This window comes from Gracilinanus agilis, chromosome 2, assembly GCF_016433145.1.
Source record: "Gracilinanus agilis isolate LMUSP501 chromosome 2, AgileGrace, whole genome shotgun sequence".
NCBI lineage: Eukaryota > Metazoa > Chordata > Mammalia > Didelphimorphia > Didelphidae > Gracilinanus > Gracilinanus agilis.
Window position 1 is genome coordinate 377808925 of NC_058131.1, and position 23588 is coordinate 377832512.

Here is a 23588-nt window from a genome sequence, read left to right on the forward strand (position 1 = left end):
TTGGTATTCCTAGAGTTTATCACATAACCTGAAACATTGTAGGTAAAAATGCTTTTTGCCTTATTCTTGTTGACATATGGAAAGAAATAGAGAAGAATAAATAGAATAAGAAGGATAGAAGTTTTCTGTATATACTAGTGAAAGGAACATATGAGATCATGAATTCATTTAAATAATAAAGAAGTTACATTTATGACCTACTTTTCTACCATGTCACATTCTTATAGTCACTGTGAGCTTTTGTGTACTTTGAGTAGCACCCTAAGGATATAGTATTTCACCTTCTAGAAAGTGATAGCCTTTAGAAATGAAGTCATTAAAATGTTTACTTACCAGCAGACTTGTTGTACCATTCTGTCTAAATTTGTATTAACCAGAAGCTTACTCATTAATCTTAAATCTACCCAATTATTCAGAGCAACATACTGATGACAACCATATCATGAATTCCATTTTTCAATATCTCAATTAGGTTCACTCTACTATGGAAATACCTCAATATTATATTCCTAAGCTCATCTAGTCTTCTCACAAATATCTACTATTATACTTGTAGAAACACGGTATTAATCAACACATCTATCATTTTTCCTGGAAAAATTAAAATAAAGCTTTTCCTTGAGTTAATGATGGTTAGAGTAACATAAGTCCTGTGGAACTTAGGTTCCTCTGATAATAGTATAGCAATACCATCACTTTTGTAAAAGAGTAATTGAACAAAACTCTCCAACAACCTTTAGGTTAACAAAATTCAGAAAGATCTTATTAGAAAATATTCCGTATTTCTAGCTTATCTCATTTAACATAAAATTGTGAATCCTTTCATATGCAGAACCATGTATGTGTTTCTAGTTTGGCTGAAAGATTATTTTAAGTGTTATAGCTAACTTTTGATAAAGATCTTTTTGGTTAGTATAGATAGATGAATAATAACCATGGTAGTTTCTAATCAATTACACAATACTGTTGAATAACTGGATTGCAACATGTAATTATAAGAAATGATGCTAACAGCACTTTTTCAAAGCACACATAATATCAATCTCCTTCATCCTGAATCGCTCAAATCCCAATGACAATTATCTCTAGGAAATTAGAATTATTTTGTTTAGCCTGGATTTATAACTTCATAGTTTAGGCTGAGATATATGTATATACATATATTTATAAAGATATAGAACACATGATAAACTCTAACATGCAATAAATATCATGCTATCAATAGTAACATTTTCTTTCCTGTTATATCTTTCTGAAAGAGAAGGATTTTCCTATCTTACCTGAAGTTGTCTTGACCACCTCAGTAGTATTTCTCAGTCCAACGAATGAAAACTGATAAAGCCTCCAAGACCTTGTGTCACCTACTTCAACAGAGCTGCGTTTCCATTGATAAACAATTTCTTCCTGTGGGTAGCCATCTTTGATACAATGAAGTAGAGAAGGTTTATAATGGTTATTTAGATCACTTATTATATAGTTTTAAAAACATTATTATAAAAGAACACTTTAAAGTTTGCACAAAGTTTTAAAATATATTGCTTCATTTGATGTTCACAACCTTGTGTAAGCTCTCAAACATTAGTGTCAAGTTTTTTTTTTTTTGTCTTCAAAAAAAGTCCTACACAATGTAGTTAAAAAACCTATAGATGAGGAAAATGAATCCCATCAAAGTTATGTGATTTGCTCAATACTTGACAGCAAAGTTACATGTGTTGGATATGTCTAATTTTTAAAATTATTATTTTGAACACTGTCATTCTTCTACTTATACAATTTTGGATTGCGTCTTTTATTTTTCTTTATCTTATGTTTTACTTACAATATGGATGACAATTTATTATAAAAATAATTATCTGTTCGCTTTGAAAAGAGTCCACCACTGGGACAATTCATAGTTGCTTAAGAACTAATTAACTAATTGTTCAAAGAAAATTGTATAATCTTGTTGAGTTTTGTTTTTAATCTAGCCTTTTGATCATATTCTACCTTCTACATGATCCTACCAGAAAATTCAGGAAGGAGATAAAATGAAAGAGAGAAATCACTTCAATGTAAAGAGGGGGAAATTGACAACACAAATCAGATTAAGGAATTATTTATATGCTAGTTTGACCTGGCAGCACTAGTTTAGAGTAGGAATAGCTTTGAGGTTAACACTTGAAGGGCAGAAAGAAGTTTAGAGAATGAAGAGTGGACAAGTATAAAGAAGCCTTAAGATTCTCTTCTACTCTGGTCAAAAGGATTAGCTTTCTTAACTTCAACCATATGGAAATGGTGGGGAAAGAGTTCTAATACAAGGCAATGAGAACCTGTACATTTGTTATTAAATACATTAAGATTCTGGCTGAGTATAATGAGTAAAACAAATTAAGACAGATGCAACAGATAAAAATGCAAATTTATACAATTGCATGGTGACATAATTTCTTCTTGATTTTCTGATCTATTAGTGGATTAAAATTTATCTTTTGAAAGCTTTAGAGAAACATATTATTCAGTGTTTTAATATAAGGTTAACTGTGTTTACTTAATTCAAGTCAGAATAATATTGTACATTACTATCTCTATACTGTTCTATACTATCTCTAAATGTTTGGATTGCATGCTCTTCTCAGTAATCCTAGAATTATCCATAACCTAAAAATACTTTCTATTATATTAGCCAAGTTCTCATCTAGCCCTAAATTTTGCTCATTACTTGTTAACCAGAATTCTATGACTTAGTGAGCTAAAAAAAGTTGTCTATATTAAATATTTATTAAGTGGTTACAATGCATGAGACACCATTTTGGCATTGGGATATACAGCAAAAAACTAAATCACCTTGCACTTAAGGAATTTTAATTTAATTTGGGTTGGTAGTTTTGGTAGAATGAAATGATGTACAGGTAAGTGAATATTAAAAAAAATTCAAGAAAGCAAGGGTACAAATAAAGAAGAAAATATTAAGGCTTTACAGGGGATGATAATAGCTGTTGTAGAAGATAAAGATTCCCTAAGGTAGATTCTAAAGTTTACTTTTATATATGCCATTGTACTAATAGTTCAATAACCATCTGTCTCCACTATACTTGGCTAAGAAGAATAATATGACCTTCATGATTAGCATAATTAAAATCTAGTGAAGAGATGTGTAACTTACTTTACACAATTTTGACTTTCTTCTTCTATAGGAATGCAAGGATCACATGCTATATGGAGCACTTATTTCTGAAATGTCTTACAATTGTAAAAAATGAAATGTGGCTAAAAATTAGTTTTTTGTTTGTTTTCCGGTGCTGTGTAATTTAGGAAACCTGGATTTTCAAATGGCAGAGATTGTTCTTCTGTTTTTTAAATATAAATTGTTGTAGCTGGGAAAAATTAATTTGATGCAAAAGAACAAAATAATGGAACATATAAGTTATAGTAATTAAATAAAGAATAAATACTTGGAATATGATAATTGGATTTCATATTTGGAAGAGAAATAAAAAAGTTATGTAGTCCAATGAATAGTGGTTTTCCAGCTTTTGATATTAAAAGAACAAATATATTTCAAGTATTTTAGTACAATCATTGTTTATTGTCAAATAAAGTCCAAACTATTAATACCGATATTTGTGGAAAACCTTTAAACACTGAATTCTTTATTTCATTTCATTTTATACCCATGTCATTTTAGAAGAGTTCTAATAGTAAGAATGATATTTTAAAGTCTTCTTTAAATTTAAATTAATTTGTGCTTCCATTTCTATACAAGAATACAGATGCCCACTATTCTCTTCTAAATAATTGACTTTTATCAGCTTTCTTAACAAAAGAGATGAATAAATGATCATGGAGACATATAAAGGGAAACATTACTTACAGCTGGAAAATTCCAGGGGACATGAATGTTCATCCATTGGGAAGTTATGCAACTGTAACTGGCATTCAGCATCTATTGTCAGTCTATAGAAAGACAATGTCTAATGTTTAAACTAGTCAAAATGAACATTTATTGGTGTTTATTTTTTTAATCCTTATTTTCTGTTTAAGAATTGATACTAAGAATTGATTCCAAGGTAAAAGAGTGGTTAAGGTTGGGCAATTGTGGTTAAGTGATTTGCCCAGCATCACACAGCTGGGAAGTATCTGAAACCAGATTTCAACCATGTTCTCCCATCTTGAGACCTATCCATTGAGCTATCTAGCTGTCCCTTATTGGAATTTCTATTGAATTAACAGTCAGCCATGAATCAAGGAGAGTGGATCTCCTGTAAACTGAAAAGAATAAAATCCGAAGGGAAAAATAATGCCCATCTTAAGAGTTATTCAATACAGCATTACATTTCTCATTTACAGAAACCAAATAGTAAAAACTCATTCATTTCAAACCAAAATTTAAGAATTTAGGATTGATTAACCAGGAAAGTATTTGAAATTACTTTTCCCCATTCAAGTAGTTATTGGTAAATTAATGTAGAGAAAGATAACAGAAGGGAATAATTACCCTGCTTAAGACAACAAATAAGTTTCAAGTCCTTTAGCACACTCTCACTCTTTAGATGCAAATAAAGTTTTATCTATTAATTAATGAAAACATTCTACTTAAAATTCCATTGTTATTGATTAGCACAAGTGAATTAAAAGTATTTTTTAAAGCTGATTGGCTTTTAAAATCTCCAAATCATGCTCCTCTCTGACTCCCTGTTGGTGAGGTTTTACCATTCCCCAGAAAGAGTTGGCCTATTTGCCAGCTTTTGGATTATTTCTTTTCTTAAAAAAAAAAAAAGATCATTAATGCCACACTAAGATAATATATTACTCAACATGATGTTCCATCCTTAATTTAACTTTATCCATGGGAAACTGAAATGAAAACACGGAAAGAGAAAAGGATAAAGCAGGACAGAAATAAATGTTACTATATAAAATGAAACTAAATAAATTAAATATGTATAGATTTTTTTACCAAGTTTTGATTGGCAAGTGCATAGGAGTCACATTTTAGTGACTGCCCTAATAGCATGAATGCCTGATTGATAAGAAGAGTAGCTTGGGATACAGACAGCAAAATTAATTTAATATTTAGTATTTCAAAAACTCTGCACTACTTTTTTGATATATCAAACAGATTTTGATCTCCAATAAATTTTAATCTCTCTAGTCTACTCTTCAAATGCTTTGCTTAATATAAAATAACCACTAACAATCTTCTTTGTAAATGAGATTATTTTTCTAAAAACAAAAGATCTATATGACTAAGATTTGAGAGTCACTTTTAAGGGATTGTGTTTTAGAAAATATTTTAAGAGTGCACAAAATATACAACCTAAATTAATGGACATTTATTTTGTAAATATTATGCCAAGATCTTAAACAAACAAATTTGAAAGCATGTGTATAACAACACTCATCCAGCATTCCAGAGTTTTTGGATTAGATGTGGTTATCTAGTGACTAGCATTTATGACAGAAAAGCTACAAAGTAATTTTTTAAAACTCTTATCTTCTGCCTTATTGGTTCCAAGGCAGAAGAGCAGTAAGTGTTAGTAGACAATGGGGATTAAGTGACTTGCCCAGGGTCACACAGCTAGGCAGTAACTGAGGCCAGATTTGAACCTAGGACATACCTAGGCCTGCCTCTCAATCCACAGAGCCATCCAGCTACCCCCAGACTACAAAGTAATTGAGGTATTTGAGTTTCAAATAATCTTAACAGTCAAATGATCCAATATAGGAAACTAAGAATTCACATAAATATGAGAGAGTAACAAAATTATTTAGAGATAATTTACTTAGGACTTTTTAAAAATGGTTTTTTAATACAAATATTCTTTGGTGGATAATTCATGAGTTAATCATATATCTTTCAAAAGTTATATAGGGAGGGGTAGCTAGATGGCACAATGGATAGAATACAAAGCCTGGAGTCTGGGGCAACTAGATTTAAATCTGCACTCAGACACTCTCTTCTTAGTGAACCTGAGCAAATCACTTAATCCTGTTTATTTAGCCTTTGTCTTTCTGTCTTAGAGTCTTTACTCTGAGTTTCTCTAAAAACAAAAAACAAAAAACAAAGCCACTATGTACACATGACATCAAATTAATAAATCAAATAAATAGATAAAGTAATTAGTCAAGCTTGATATTTGTCACTGTGCAGGCCTACTACAAATTAGGTTGAAGAGAATTTTTTTTTATCATTTTTCAACCAGCCATGTTAGTCATGTAGACATGGTCAAGGCTATGTATTTTTAAGTATTCAAAAATACCTCTATAACAATGGTTACCATGCAAACCAAGGCTTTTAAAAATATATCAACCTTATTTGACTCTAGAAATGATTTATTAAATCCATTCTTTCCTAGCTCTCACTTAATAGAACCCATTAGAAAATTATTAGTATCGAAAATATACATATTCTAATAATGGCAAAAAGGCAATGAGAAATACATCAAGACATGATAGAACATCCTACTATTAATTCATATTAGGGCTACTGCCAACCACCCTATTCATATTTAAATGTCTACAGGAACATGCTAAAAATGGACTGGGGTGGAGGGAGGAGGGATAATTCATGTTACAAGATTGCAATACTTTAGTGTCTTTCTGAAATGCACTGAAAAATTCCCATTCTGGATCAAAGTACTGAGAACAATATTCTCTCCTTTTTTCCCCTAATGTCAGCCCAGATGTTAATAGAAGAAAAAGCACCTGAGAGTGTATAGTACCCGGCCATCATTCCAGATTCGGAGCATGCGATTGGGTGTCGTGATCCAGTGGGCATCAGCTTTTTTGGAATTCCGGAAAAAGGTGTCTGGAATCCAAATCTTCCCAACCATGTTGCTATTGAGCCTGAGGACCTTTATGGTACTGTTAAATTTCAGTCGTCTGTCATACCAGGTTTGTGCAAAAAAGATGTCAATTGTATACTCCTGTGGTTTTAAAGACAAACATGAAGTCAGTCAATTTCAGATCATTAGAAGGATATTTTGATATCGTCTGTCGTCTAGCTTACTGAATTCAGAAGGATAATTTGTTGTTGTTGTTGTTATTCCTGTAAACTAATTTAAACTACAATGAAATTTTGCTTTTAGGTCTTGAGTAGCAAAGGAAGACTCCCTAAGATCAATAGAAGAATGCAATTACAAAGAGACATTAATAAGTGAATTTTGTCACAAGAATCCAGCACTAACATAAGCCAGACAATTCCATACCCTATGGTGCTAATCAAAGCTCAAGGTTCTTTTTAAAGTAACAGTTTCGCCTTTACTCCCACTGGAGTTGTTTTCCATATAAATTGGGAAATGAACTCAATTAAATAGCCATATGCAAATACTACCTACTTTTCTCAAAATCCTATGGACATAAAGGTTCCTTCTTGTGTATGCCCTGCTTCTTCCTTATGTGATTATATATGTAGTATATAGCATCACAGCCCTTATAAAAATGGAGATTGGATTTAGAATCATAGGACTAAAAATGTTTTCCTGTTTCTATCACTAGCTATCTATGAGACCTTGGACACAGATGCAGAAACAACATATAACCACATAAGAAGAATAGTAATAGGACAATTTGGTTGTGATGCAGAAGGCATAAGAGAGCTAATATTTTGTCACAAAATTCACTATCCCTATATTTATATGTATGTAATTTTTATTTAAATATCAAATGACATAAATAACAGGAAAAATAGATATTGGAGGAATGTTGCAATATCAGAGATAAACCTCCACTCATTTTGCTTTGTGTTGGCATGTACTTATCATAAAAATGAGAAATAAACTCATTTTCTATAATCTTCAATCAAATAATTATCATTTGGTTCACTAAATAGTAAGATTTAATTCATTACATGACATAGTCCAGAACCAGATGTTTATAATATAATAATAGGAACTGGCATATAATTTATTATATTTTATCCTGTATCTCTATAAACATACAATCGCAGTTGTTTTAGAGAACCCAGTATATGGGTTAAACATATATCTTACTATTGTTAATCCATTCAAAGCAGAATTTATTGAGAAAATTTCCAATTTGAACCTAACTAGTTCTTCCCCATTTAAAATTTCCTTTCATAACCCATCACAGTGACTTGAAAATATTTTTAAATCATGAGAGAATTTTAGATAATTGCAAAGCATAAACACAAAACCCAGATGGAAGTTAATATATTGATAGTTCAAAAATATAGTCCAAATACCTGAAACTCACCATGTTAATAGCATTCACTGGTCCAATGCTATTCACATACATGTCAGTGTGAATTAATGTTGGTTTTACTGTCAAGAAATCAAAAGAAGAGGTGTGTGAATAAGTAAAAGTCACAAACATTAATTGTATTATATGCTTTAGGTTTACTGATTTAAATAATTTCCATCTAAGATGGTATAAATATGCCTAAAATTTGAATCCAATGAACAAAATAAGATAATAACTTGTATAAATATAACTTTCACCTAAAATCTCCTTTGAAAATTTCCAGTGTTGCATATATATTTGATTATTCCCTCTCTTGAAAAATTATATTTGTTCAAAATGAACAACTTGGAAACTTTCCTAGTTTCCTACATTCTTCTTTGGACTGTCTCTTCTACACTGAACATCAGAAGAAAATTTGTTCAGCATAGTTTCCTTGGAAGCAGAAGGTTAATAAACATCTCATATAATTAGAAGTTGAGTTAAAATTATAGAGTAGAATATAATGCAATAGTTGAATGAGTCTATGAGGAATTTCAATTCAGCTTCCTTGCTTTAACTAGCTTTGCTACACCTCCGCCTTTTCTTCTTCCTATCTGTAAATCAAGAAGAATTTAACTAAATGCTCACTAAGACTTTTGGGGGAGGACTATTGAGACATGATATCATTGGTATGCACAACTGTTGAAACTTATTAATGCTTTATGTCTGGAAACTCACATGTCACTTATACTTTTAGTGTTTCCTGTGAGAAATTACATTCCTTGTCTAAGATCTGATAGCTAGCATGTATCAGATGGATGAATACATCAATAACCCGATTCCAAGCACAGGCTCTTGTCCCCTCTATTGCAATGACTCTCAGGCTTCTACAAACCTGAAAAATTCTATGATTCTTTCCATACAGCTTTGAGGAATGTGATTCTTCTTTCATAGTGATGTTTGAGAAATTGAAATTCCATAATGCTAGAATATCATATAGAGCACATAGCATATGTGAGTGGGTACTGACATTGAGTAAATTTGCTGTATTTGCATTTAAAATAATTATCATGAGTGTGTGGGAGCCATGTCTAACCAACTTTTAAGAACTCATTAAAATTTTTCACTGCATTTGCTACAAATTAAGATTTAACTTATTGTGTTGCTGATTGTTTGGACTTAAGAACGTGTTAATAATTTATATTAAACATAAAAGTGAATAAGCATACACTTTTCCCCCAGAAAGCTTAATTTTGCTAGTAGTTATAATAATAATGTGTTTCAAGAGCTTTAAGGTTTGTAAAATGCCTTATTTCTGTTTTCTTACTCGAGCCTCACACTCCCACTTGCCTGGTCACTTTTCCAGTTTCCCGGAAATTTCAAATATCAGAAGACACTTCACCAATATGTGGTTCTAAGGCTTTCCTTGAGAGCATGTCTTTTTCCCTTTTCTTTGTCTTCTGCCACGTATTCCTTGTATATATTGCTTCGTTAACTTCAAAATCACACTAAAATATTATTGTTCTCCATTATTTCCATTAATGGTTACTTGCTACTATTCATTATCCCTTCCCCATAGTTCTAAGTTATTGAGTACCCTAGATTTTCTGACATAGCTTAAAGTGATTGCTATAAAAGGGAATAGGGAACATCTATTACATGAGTTGGATTCCTAAATTCTTCTGATCTCTGCTCTCTATATAGATACCTTCATATGAACCATTAGAAAAGGAGTTGAGAACAAACCTCCTATATCAGGTCTCAACTTGTTATCATATCCTTCCAGTAAGCCATTTAAGATGAAAGTGACATCTCCTTCTGGGACTTTTGGAGTTAAAACCCATGTTTTGTTTGAAGCATAATCTTCATAGTCATCATCAGATTTTTGGCTACTGAGGCTAAAAGAACAAAAGATAGACAATCAAATAATAAAAAAGGCCAGATCATTTTTAGCATCCCCATAAACAGACAACAAACAGAGCAAGCTCATTGAAAATCAGCACAATATCCATCAATAGACTCTTTGTAATGTTGCATATACAGTGGTTACAGCCAATTTAAGTGCATTCTCCTGTTATCTGAAATATTCTCTACCTCTATATGCCTGGCCACACATAAGTAGCTCAGGCTTTATCAGTCTTCTTTGTCTTTAACATTTATTTCTCTTCTCTTTCCTCCACCTATCCAAAGTTGAGAGGGGAGTATTAAAAAAATCCCATTGTCATTTATTAAGGTGGAAATGATGCATAAATAAATGCACCATTTGAGAGTTCAGTCATAACATTCACATTTCTCTCTCCTTTGAGAGTTTAACTTGATCCAGTCTATTAATGATAATAAAAGCCTCCTAATTAGATTTACTTCCACAAACTGTCAAGCAGTCATTCTGGTCTGAGATAAAGTACTAGGAAAAGATTTGTTCTTTGACACATTTTTTTTGGCACACAAACATGCAAATATATGCATACAAACATATACAAATACACATGAACTATGTTCATATTTTTGCTTTCTTGCTTTGGTAAAAATAATTTCATTCCTCTTTTATTATGTACAATAGGAAACCATTAAAAAACCTATCATTTAGCTTTTGGCTGAACAGAAGACAATGCATGTCACAGGAAACATATTGTAATGAAAACTCAAACCTAGAGGTTCAAGATACCTTTTATGTGACAAACTCCTTAATGTTGGATTTCTAAATGAGTAATTTCAATCCTTTGTATATAGTTCTTGAATGCTACTATAAAAATCCTTTATATTCATTTATTTCTCTTTAAAAATACCTCCAAGCACTGTAATAGTGTCAATACCAATTTAACCCAATATTTTCTTTCTTTATTCACAGCAATGAAAATACAAATCAATGTTCATAGTGATGAGTAGGGTATTAACATGACCTTGATCAGAGTATTAAAGTAACAAAAAGCACTGAAATAATGTTTTCAGATAAAAAGGAATTGATGGCTAACCAGCTTAGCCTGCAGTTCCACACAGATCTCATGTTCACCTAGTCTCCTTTATGTGTAGACCCCATTAGCTATATTAAAAATGAAATGAGGTACCATTTTTTCACTGCTATCTGCTATTCAATACTATATATCTCAAATTTTGAAATCTAAAAATACATGGGTTCTCCCCAAACCCTAACTAAGGAATATGTAAAGAGACTTTTAATAATATAGACTTTATTATAGCACTTTAAAGTCTACCAATATTTTGCATAAAGTGTATCATCTTATTTATGTACCACAATAACCTAGTAAAATATATATTTTGAGTATTATTATCTCCATTTTTATAATGAGGATATTAAAATGGAAAGAAATATTTTTGTCCTTGTCACATAGCTACAAGGGATCAGAGGTGGTTTTTAAAGCTAGGTCTTCAAGATTCCAAGTTCAGTACTCTATCTACTTTGCTGCACTAGCTGTATTAAGAATTCAACCCTTCAGTTCAAACAGATTGTTGGCAATTCTATTAGTTTTTATAATGCATTTCACCTCTAACGAAAGAAATTATAAGTCTGAAATCTATACTGGATATATAAGCAGGCATATCCACATTCAATTAAATGAATATATATGGCATCTACTACATATGCAAGACTACCAAAGATTCAAAGATGAAATAGGACTTTACTTTTGGTATATCATAGTGTTATAAATTTCCAGTTGGAAGAGATCTTAAAATCCAGAAAATTCAACCCCTTCATTTTAAATATGAGGAAACTGAGGCAGAAAGAAGTTAACTTGATTGTCCATCATCAAATAGGTAATAAGGATCTGAGGTGTTTCAAATACAAGAGTTTCTCCTTCCTAACATAATACTGTGCCCACTATGCTGTGCTACTATTCAAATATCAATTGTCAAGAAATTTGTTGTCTTAAGGGAGATTTTCACTTAGATTAGTACTTGGCATATAGCAGGCACTTAATAAGTATTACTGATTTATTGATTGATATCATGCAATTCTATATGTAAATATATATGAAAAAAAAGCAAATGGGGTGGCCTGACAACCCATCTCCACCATGCCAGAATAATTCAACAGAGATGTTATCAAAAGTGAGAATTTTAGATTATCTCATATGAAATAAGAACAAACACTCCTCTCTAGCTCCATTGAATTCCTACAGGGGAGATGGCACTGTGCTAGATATCTTTTTAGACTTGGTTAATCCCCAAATCCTGTTGTGTGCTGGGTCTTGATCAAAGCTTCCTCACCTTCAGGAAAAAGCCATTACTTCACACAGAGAAAGTCTATTTTGCCAGACAGAGAAACAGCACATTAGCCAAGAAAAATACCTTTCCTATAATTTTGGCCTCAGTTCATCAACCTTCCAGAGGATCTGTCTACAAGCACGTTATAGAAATAACATCTTATGATAAATCTCAATGCAATGAAAATATCTCTAATACAAAAGAGAAAAAATTAAGTCCCAGCCAAAATATTTGGTTCATAAAGAGTGGCTTTGGATATGTCTTAAAATACCTTATATAAGTACCTGCCCTATTCCTTCCATTACATTGACCCCTTGTAAGGTAGTTGGAAGGGAGCTTATTGAAGGCTTTCAATCTTTCAGATGTTTAACTTGACTTCACTAGATTTCCTCTCATTTTCTTTTATACCTTTCTAGGATTCACTCAGTACCATATATCCAATGGTGCTTGATTAATGGTATAAATCAGCAATGGGCAAACTACAGCCCGCAGGCCATATGAAATGTTCTATCCAGTAGCACAACATTATTCCTAATCTGATGAATACAATGAGTAGGATACAATACAATGAAACTTGGAAAGAGTTGCCTTAGAAACAGATTGACAGAGGAACGTTTCCTTTCCTTTGGCCCCCTCTTTAAAATTTTGCCCATCACTGGTATAAACCATTTGGCATAATGAACTTGTAATATGTTGAAACCTTTTAAATTGAGAAATGATATGTTAATCACTTGAAAGAACATTGCTTTCCCAGAATTTCAGTAAAATTTCTATTTCATGCAGACATACACTTTAGGATCTACTCCATAATCTGATAAAACAATGGGCAAAAAGCATATGGACAACAAAAGTTCTGGCTATCAATTAACTACTACTTTTTTTTAAACCTTTTCTAAACCCTTACCTTCCATCTTGGAGTCAATACTGTGTATTGGCTCTAAGGCAGAAGAGTGGTAAGGGTAGGTAATGGGGGTCAAGTGACTTGCCCAGGGTCACACAGCTGGGAAATGTCTGAGGTCAAATTTGAACCTAGGACTTCCTATCTGTAGGCCTGGTTCTCAATACACTGGGTTACTCAGCTGCCCCCAATTCACTACTACTTTAAAAAATTACTTTACAAGTACAATTCACTTTACTTTTGTTAAAGTGAAACCCTAGTTAATACTGTTGCTCTCCACAAGAACAAACCCATTTACTATTCTGAGATCCCTAGATGATGCCTCCAGGCCTTCATCCAAGGTAGGCAGGGCAGAACTATACACAGATGTTTTCCAGGAAGAAAAATAATGGACTCTTCCCTATAAATATACTAAGCTATTCTTCCCCAGTGTTTTCTCCTTTGAGGTCTAAATTAGTGGGGCAGATGCATAATCTGGGATATTTTCCAGGAATTTTTTTATTCTACAAAGAAAAAAAAATCTTCTCTCTCATTCAGCTTTGGTTTTTTGCATTCTTTAAGAATTCTCTTTGAGCGGCAGTGTTCTCACCACAACTGGTGTAAGCCTGTACAAAAATTATAGATCAGACAGTCCTGCTTGAAATAAAGATGTCATTTTCATTCGCATTGACAGTAGATTTATAGGCTCTGATTACCTGAACATTAGTTTTGATTCTGAAGAACATCATACACAATTCCATAAGACAAATAGTGAAGAATGCTAACTACTATTTGATAGAGAAGTGATGAATACAAAAGGGTTAAAATGAAAAAAAATTTTAACACAACCAATGAGAGAATTAGTTTTCCTGTGATGGTGCATATGTCTTTTTCTTTTTCTTTTTTCACTAGCATATTGAAGCATGAGAGAGAGAGAGAGAGAGAGAGAGAGAGAGAGAGAGAGAGAGAGAGAGAGAGACGGAGACAGAGACAGAGACAGACAGAGACAGAGACAGAGAGAGAGAGAAAGAGGAGAGACAGAGAGAGAAATTTTTTCTAATTAAAATAAACATTTTAAAAGATCATAACATTAACTAAATTAGTCCTTTTAAAAATAGAACTCTTGAAAAATGTAATATATTACTTATTCTTTTGTTCCTTGCCAAAAATTTGCTACCTAATATATAGTAACTTTAATAGAAGATATATTTTGGCATGTGACAAGAATATTCATCTTGTAGTAAAGAAAACCGTATTCAAACTTGTTCTGACACTTAGCCATATAATCCTGGACAATTCACTCAATTTTCAGTGCTTCAAGCAATCCTCTAGGATTTATCTTTTAAGTCAGAATAGATATTGTACGACTTTTTGGGGGAAGATTACTGATAAAAGTACATCTCTTTTGTATTTTCAAATTAATTTCTAAATCAAAGACCAATAAAGTCAAACCATTTCATAGCAACATTTCCCAAGACTAGGAAAATATGTTTGTGCAATATGAAGCTGACTTGGTTTTGACTTTACCATTCCAGGGAGTGATAATGTGAAAAAAAGAAAAGAAAACAGTGTCAACAAAACATTTAAAAATACACAAAAGAGAGTATAAGGCAGTTCAAAAAGGGACACAAAAAAATGGAAGTGTTGGAACTATTTTGTCAAATGCAATGCTTAAATAAATGTTGTACGTGGTAGAATTTTAGTTTAATATGTGACCCTCTCTTTCTATCCTTCTTATTTAGATATATTGGTGTTAGTTACTGTCAAGTTCAGAATTTGAAAAATACATATATAATAGGGCAGCTCAAAATAGTCTCCTATATTCTTAGACTCCCTCTGAGGATAAATGTCCAATTTTGGGCTACCGTGTTGTTTTTTTTCCCCCCCTGTGCCTAAGATAATGAAACAAAAATTCCTTGTGAACACAAATTGAAGGACATTCTTAACTTGCATTTCTTTCTGCTTTGGAAGCTGTATGAATCATTTTTGAAAACTGACCTTTGGTGATGATGCATCTTAATTTTTTACTGCTTGCCTAGAATGTCTTCTTTTTTAAAGCTTTTTCCCCCATTGTCTTTTGAGGAAAAATTACTCTGACTTTCCCAAAGTAAAGAATTTTTATTGTGATATTCTTTGTTACCAAAATGTTTTGAGGATTTTGGATAACACAAAGATCTTGGTGCCCGAAACTGGCTGATTACCAGTTGGTTTTGAACCAATAGTCACTTATGGTGAATGTAAATCACTGAGCTGTCACTCTGGCATAGAATAGTGAGGCCATGGTACCACAGGCAGGCCTTATAAACTGGGATTTCCTCATCGATAGAGGAAATCTAACTCTAAGTCAGATACTCAGAATCTTTTTTTGAGATGTGAATTTAGAAGGATACATAATAATAGTTTCTTCTTGCTTTTTTAGCTGCTGTCATCCATTGACCAATTATTCAGAAACACAGAGTATATCTAAAATGCTTCCTCTAAAGGACATTATGAGTACACAAAAAGACAATAAACTTTCTAATAATGTCCAAATTGAAAAACAAGAAAAGTAATTAAAATGTACAGAGAAGCTTCTGCAGAGGTTCTCCTCAACTTTAATTGTCAGAACAATATTATGGATAGAGAGAAGAAATTGGAGTAAGAGAGACCCAGGTTCAAATTATGCATCTTACACTTCTTAGCAGAAAGGTCAAAGACAAGTCATTTAGCTTACTTGAGTTTTACTTGCTTCATCAATGATATGAATAAAAATATCTGTCAATGATCTTGTTAGATTTTTTGAGACATAGGAAATCACACTAGTAAAACAATAAAATATTAATAGCTTCATCTTTTCCTGAAAGTAGGCATTTCTATAGATGGAGATAAGAGTTCTTAAGTTCTTGTGGTCCTACACAAACCTAAAGTTACTAAGCCTGTACTGAAATGCTTTGTTATCAAATGAAAATTCAAAGGAGAACTTTGAATAGGATCCTATCAAAAGGAATCTTAAGGATTGGTGAGACTATGTTTTGTCTTTTATGATGGCAGTTGTTGTGTGCAGATGCAAAGCATGGAATCCTTGCAAAGGTACAGGGAGAGCCTCACCCAGAATTCCAGGGGACCCCCCTGGAGAACTTTGGGTGAGGGGCAGTTGAGAAGGGTTGAAAACAGTTAATTGGTGGCATTGGATGTGAGGAGAGACTCAGCTTGTTTCTCCTGACTTGGGGTTTCTCCTGAGAAACCATTGTAGCTTAAGCCAGTAGTTTCTACTCATAGAGTTAGCCTATTTGTCATTTCTATTCTTCATGAATATAGTTATATAATTATTTAGTAATTAGAGAGTAAGATATTTATCTATAGCAATAGAGCCAGTTTTAGTTAAGTGCTTCATCTTCTCCAGTGAGGAGGAAGAAGGGGGCATCAATTTAGCAGTTTAGGGTCACCTTTCATTTATCCTAAACCCTTCCTGGATTTATATAATTTTCCTTGTTAATTCCTAATATAACTTTTTGCCTTCAAAGCTGTGCCTGATAATCATTTGGAAGATACTTACAATTCAGTCTGAACTTCTTGATTGAATCCTGTTGGCTGCCAGTTTAAGATCTCTTCTGTCCTCAATAGTTTGATAAATAATTTCTATATATCTCCTCTAACTGACCTGAGAGGAATATATATTTAAGAAAGGAACATTATTGGGGTTTCAGCCAAAAGAGAAACTTACCAGAAGGATCCTATTGCTGTCTTCATTACCAACTGAATCAGAAGCAGTTAGAGGGGGAGGGGTTTGAGAATCAGGAGTGTTTTACCCTCTCCTTTCCTCACTGTAACCTGTCAATCTCTGGCTCTTAACTTAAAGCAGCTATCTGGCCCTGAACATTTTATCTGCTTCTCCAAACTATCTGTTATAATCATAACACAGTATATTAGTTTTCCTCCATTCCTGTTCCATAGGTTTGACACTACCATTATTCAAGATATCACAGTCCTTTCCAATGACAGAGATGTGAGACAGAATAATTATAAACTATGGTTTGGAAAAATAACTCTTAACAGTTTTTATCAAGCTAAAAATGACTTGTCTTATGGGCCCAGAAGTAGACCATCTGCTTATCATTCATGAACTAGCCTAATTAAAGTTATAGAAGCTTTTCTTTTAAAATCCAAAGATGTGAAATTTTCCTATTTTTTCAAACCATTCTAATCTCTAGACTATTATAGAGCCAAAAGAAAACATGATATTTCATATATTTCATCAGTCACCCTAAAAATGTCCGGCAAGCTCAAAGAAATAGGAAACTATTAACACCTCAAAATTTTCTTTCAAACTCCTTACATAAAGATTATGTCTTCATGACACCAAAATAGTGGGAAAAGTCTACCTTTTAGAATATTCCATCTAAATCACATTATCTGGTTCAAATTTCTGGATATTTCCAAACAGCCAAATGTCAGCTAATATTCCAGATAGTAGAGCTCATATAAGGACTTCACTAAAATCTAATTTATTTCAAATTCTAACACTCTATACAAAATATTTGGGACTGCATATTTGTGGCTAATTATCAGGTGGCTAGTTATCAGGATTTAAATGAAAGATATTTTTTTTGATCAGTGTTAGAAACCAGATGACCTGTGGACTCAAGAAAGAATTATCTAGGTAAGCAAATCTAAGAATGAGAAAGGGAGGCCCAAGTACAGGAGACAAAAGTTAGAAGTCAGAACAGAATTTTGGAAAGCACTCTATTAAATGGTGTGGTAAGCACGAGTGGGAGGATATTTTGTCTTTTATGATGGCCTATATTTTTATGATGAAGTATATTCCCTCATAGGTCAAGGTATTCTGATTCTTCCTCATATGAATGCAACACAGGATTCTCAAAAGTTGTATCATGGGAATATAAGGTCTAGGTATTACAAAATTAGGATGACTTGGATTATGGAACTGAAAATAGAGCATATACTTCTCATCCAAGGACTAGCATTGCTAAATTTAAAAGAAGTTTGGAAGTTAGTTGTGAGATTCTGTATTTTTTTGGCCAGAGCAACTGTTTACTCTAGTTTACTCTAGTGCCAAAGGGTGAAGTTTGCACTCTGATAAAATCATAGATCTGTAAAAGTATTGAAGTAAATATATGCAATGCATCAACACTGTTTCTTATACCTATTATCAAGATGTTCTAACATTGTTCAAACATAACTACAATTTACCATAGAGAGAAGTACTGATTGTTGTTTCACTGATAATAGGATTATCTGATTATATTTTAAGATGTACTGAAAAATCTCATTTTGGTGGAGAATTGTCTGCATATATAGATGTTGCATATAATTCACATGAGTTGAATGTAACTTGTTTCTCTAATCTCATGGCAAGAAGCCCCATTTAAAAATGTTCAAAAATTCAGGGTCTGCATTTTATCCCCTGTAAATCCTTGATAAGTATTCCCAATGCTTTCTCATTTTGGCTTTTAATACTTAGCTAACTAGGTGAAGCAGTAGATGCAGTGCTGAGCTTAGAGACAAGAAGACCTGAGTTTAAACCTCTTCTTAAATATTTACTACCCAACTCTTTATGAGTCATTTAACCTCTCTCATATTCTTTACTGTTGTTTATAGCATCCACACCAATAAAATCATGAATTCCTTAAAGTATGATCACTTACAAAGTTTCATCCATTATATAGTTTTAATTTAGAGAGTAAAAATAATTTGGAAATCAATTCAATCATTCTAAAGCATTTATTCAACAGTTATGCTTAAATAGTACATGCACTCTGCATAGATTGAAAAAACAAATAAAATGGATGTTTTCTTTGCTAGATCTTTATCATTGTCGGGCCAGTCATCTGTATGATTCCCCTAAGGTTCTGTCTTATACCTTCTCTTTTCCCTCTATACTACTTCACTTGGTGATTTATCAGGTACCAGGGATTAGATTATCATTTTTAAACCTTTTTTTTTCATTTTTTTTCTTTTTTTCATTTGCATGTAGATACAATTCTTGATCATTGTTTTCTGACATATTGCTACACAGATTATCTCCTGTCCTCCCACCATCTCCTTCCTGAGGTGGTAAATAATCTGAAAAATGTTAAACCAATGGCTTCGTGCAATACAAATTTCCATATTTCTCCTTCTGTGACAGAAAACACATATTACACATATTACATATAAAAATTCATCAAGGAAATAAAGTAAAAGCTGGTATGCTTTGATCTGCAACATATTCCAATAATTCTTTCTTGGACTGTGGAAAGCATTTTTTATCATGAATCCATTGAGATTACCTTGGAACTTTGTTTTTCTGATAATAGTTTAGGCCATCATATCTGATCATTTTATGATATTTCTATTACTATAAAGGATGTTCTCATGGTTCTGCTCACTTCACTTTGCATCAGTTCATAGAAGTCATTCCAGGTTTTTTCTGAAATCATCCTGTACCTCATTTCTTATGGTGCAATAGTATTCCATTACAATCATACACCACAAGTTGTTCAGTCATTTTTCAATTGATAGACACTCCCTCTGTTTCCAATTCTATGACTATAAAGAAAGAGCTACCAAAATATTTTTGTACAAGTCTATCTCTTTCCCATACCTCTAATGTCTTTAGTATACAGACTTAGTAGGAGTATGGCTGGGTAAAAAGGTATATGTATTTTATGGTTCTTTGAGCATGGTTCCATATTGCTCTCCAGAATGGTTATATCAGTTCACAGTTTTACCAACAGGGTATTAATTTCCCAATTTTCACACATCCTCTCCAACATTTATCATTTCACTTTTTGCTCAAATAATCCAGTCTGAAAGGTGTGAAGGTGTTATATCAGAGTGGTTTTAATTTGCATTTCTCTATTCATTAATGATTTGGAGTATTTTATCATATGACTATAAATGATTTAATTTCTTCAGTTGAGAATTGCTTGTTCATATTCTTTGACTATTTATCATTGGGATAATTCTTTTTATTCATATAAATTTATTTCAGTTCTCTATATATTTTATACTTTCTGTAATTGTTCACTTGGTTTTTTTTCTGAGAAGAAGATCTATTCTTTTCTATTCCCATTCAGTTTTCTCCAAAGGACATTTATCTCCTTAATTTGTTTTTTATTTATTTTTGGTTCAGCTTATCTACTTCAAAAAGAGGGAGGTTGAGATTCCCTTCTAATGCTTTATTGACTCTTTACTGCTGTAATTCATGTAACTTCTTTAGATATTTGGATGCTATGCCACTTGTTGTATATGTGTTTAGATTGATATTTTGTTGCTGTTGTTGTCTGTGGCATATTTTATCAATATGGAATTACCTTCCTTGTCTCTTTTGATTATATCAATTTTTAGTTTTGCTTCATCTGAGATCATTTTTTCACTTTAGCTGAAGTATAAAGATTCTGGTCCAGCCCATTACTTTACCCTATGAGTGTGTCTCTGCTTTTAATGTGTTTCTTGTACATAGCATATTATAAGATTTTGATTTTAAATCACTGTGCTATCCTTTTCCACCATTTTATTAGTGTATTCATTCCATTTATACTTACAACTATGATTACTAACTGTTTCCCTCTATTTTATTTTCTCCTTTTACTCTCATCTCTCTCTCTCTCTTTCTCTCTCTTTCCCTTTTCAGCCTTTCCCAGTGTTTTGCTTTAGAGCATTGACTCCCCCAGTTTTCCCTCCCTTTTGTCAATCCCCCTTCTCTCAATTCACTTTCACTCCTATTTCCCTAAAAGATAAGGCAGATTTCTAGAGGTGGCTGAGTTTGACAGTTTCCACTTTGAGCTAATTCTGAGGAGACAAACTTTCTTTCATTGGCTGCCACATTCCCACATTTTTTTCCCTACACTGTATTGACTCTTATTAGAGATAGTTTGTTCCTTGCATTCTCTCTTTCTGTTCTTCCCATGTGTCATCTTTCCTGTTCCTCAATTTCCTTTTTTCTTTTTGATACCAACCCATCCTATACTATTTACTCCCTTTCTAAATATATTCCTTCTTTTTGTCCTATTACTGATAAAGTTCTTAAGCATTCTAAATACTTTAGATACCTTGAATACTTTAAGTACCTTAAGTATCTCAATTATTATAGATCTGAAATCTCTCAATGATCATCTTCCCAGGTATGAAGATATTCAATTGAACTGAATCCCTTAAATTTTACCTTTTTTTACCTTTTTGTGTTCTATTTTTTGGGGGTCAGGAATGCCTAGAAGTCCTCTATTTTATTAAATATCATTTTATCCTGTAGAAGATTATGCTCAGTTTTTCTGGATATGTGATTCTTGGTTGTAGGGCTAGATCTTTTGCCTTTCAGAAAATCATCTTCCATGACTTCTAGGACTTTAATACAGAAGCTACCAGTTCTTCTGTAATCCTGACTATAGCTCCACAATATTTGAATAATTTCCTTCTGACTGCTTTTAGTACTTTTCCTTGATCTCAAAGTTTTTTTGCTATAATCATTATGGAATGATTTATTTTAAAATATTTTGTTTTATTTATCTATCAGAGGCCTTTTTGTTACCTCTCAACATGTGAAATCAAACAGTGATATATGTATTCTTTCAATTTATATTTCTTTTCATTCCTTGAGGATATCAGGATAATTTTCCTCAATGTTTTCTTATAATATAATGTCCAGGTTCTTTTTTTTGACCATAGGTTTCAGTATTCCAGTGATTGTTAGATTGTCTCTTATGGATTTTTTTTCATGGCAGTTCTTCCTGTGAGGTATTTATCTTTCTATTTTTATTTTTTTTGATTTTGTCTTATTGTTTCCTGATGCCTTAGGGAGTCTTTGATCTGGTTAATTCTAATTTGGAGGAAGTTATTTTCTTCCTTGAGCTTTTGCTTTTCCTTTCCATTTGGCCTATTCCACTCTTTAATGAGTTGTTAACAATCCATTTTTTGGCCTCCATTTCATTTTCCCCTTTCTAATTTTTAGGGAGTTGTCTTCATCAATGACTTCCCCAAAATGTTTTTTAATCTTTCTATTGCTTCTTTTATTATTTGATTTTCAACTACTTTTCAAGTTCTCCCTAGAATTTTTTGAGGACTGATATCTTTTTTTACTGTCCTCTGGGGCTTCACATTTTTACTTTTTGCTATTGTTGTCCTCTTTTGAGTTTATTTTTTAACTTTCCTTGTCACTAAAATAACTTTCTAAAGTTGGGTTTTTTCTTTGTTATTTTTTTTTTGTTTATTTTTTTTTCTTATTTTCCCCCTTGTTTCTTTGAATATCTGTTGACATTCTACTCTGTTCCTGGGGCAGAGGAAATATTGTTCCAAGCTTGAAATGTAACCTTCTCTGGTACTCGGGGTAGGCCAAGATGGGGTCTCTCAGAATGTAAGGTGAGGAGGTGGTCCATTTGGGTTCTTGTGGAAAGGCTTGTTGTATCATTGTATCCATTTTGTCCAAATGAATTCTTCGCCTCTTCTAGTCTTCTCCTCTTTTGTCTCCTGTGCTGGTCTATTCATAGCACTGCTAAATCATAGCCTCAGGCAACTAGTTTAGCAGCATGTAGTGTTGTGGTCCCCACCATTCTGCCTTTTTGTTACCTCTCAACATGTGAAATCAAACAGGACTATTCCTCACTATTCCTTACCTCAGTCCACATGGAAACATTTTGGGCTGGTTCACATTCTGCTGTTTTCTCCTGATGCCACAGCCCAATGTTGTACTTGCTGAGATTGTCTCCCTTCTCACTCCAGGAAAACATGTCCCTCCTTATTTCCTTTGTTTTAAGATGCCTTATTTTCTCTTTTTGTGTGTTTGGAGAGTTTGTGAGAGCTGATTAGCTCTTACTCTGCCATCTTATATCTCAGAATATAACTCCTTTGCTTTTCTTTAAATTTGGTATCATGTATATGAACATTAATTTCAGATTTATTTATCCAAAACTAACCTCTCTATTGTTCTCCATTCTCATATCTCTAAATGAATATTGAATATTTTAAACTTAATGCCTTATGCACATCTTAAATTAAACCTAACCCAAACTGAATTCACCATCTTTTCCCCCAAACCTCCTGTCTCCCACTTTCCTATTACAATCTAGGGTACCATCATCCTCCTAATTACTCAGACCTGCAAATTAACATTTCATTCTTGACTCCTTGCTTTCTTACTCTCCAAACAAGTCCTGCCATTTCTACAACCCTTTTCAAACATTACTACTGTCCCTTTTCAAATATCACTACCACACCAAAACAAGTCTCCATCACCTCATACTTAGACTATTGTAAGAGTCTGCTCATTAATCTGTGCTTCAATTACTTCTACACTCCAATCCATCCTCCACTCAAATGTCAAATTTATTTCAAATTTATTTCCCTAAAGAGC

General features: G+C 32.7%; 1 protein-coding gene across 5 annotated transcripts in view; it reads right to left on the reverse strand.

The window, feature by feature from the left end:
• Window positions 1-10087, reverse strand: part of GABRG2 (gamma-aminobutyric acid type A receptor subunit gamma2) — a 104804-nt gene extending 94717 nt beyond the window's left edge. For 3 of the 5 annotated variants that reach the window (XM_044661727.1, XM_044661724.1, XM_044661725.1), the window contains exons 1-5: window positions 9907-10048; window positions 8194-8261; window positions 6685-6905; window positions 3851-3933; window positions 1281-1418 (exon numbers count right to left, since the gene is read on the reverse strand). In XM_044661727.1, coding sequence (XP_044517662.1) covers window positions 1281-1418; window positions 3851-3933; window positions 6685-6905; window positions 8194-8235 — 484 coding nt within the window. In that variant the 5' untranslated portion in view covers window positions 8236-8261; window positions 9907-10048. Of the gene's footprint in view, window positions 1-1280; window positions 1419-3850; window positions 3934-6684; window positions 6906-8193; window positions 8262-9906 lie in introns of all 5 variants that reach the window. The other 2 variants (XM_044661723.1, XM_044661726.1) reach the window with 2 other exon arrangements.
• Window positions 10088-23588: the final 13501 nt, after the last annotated feature.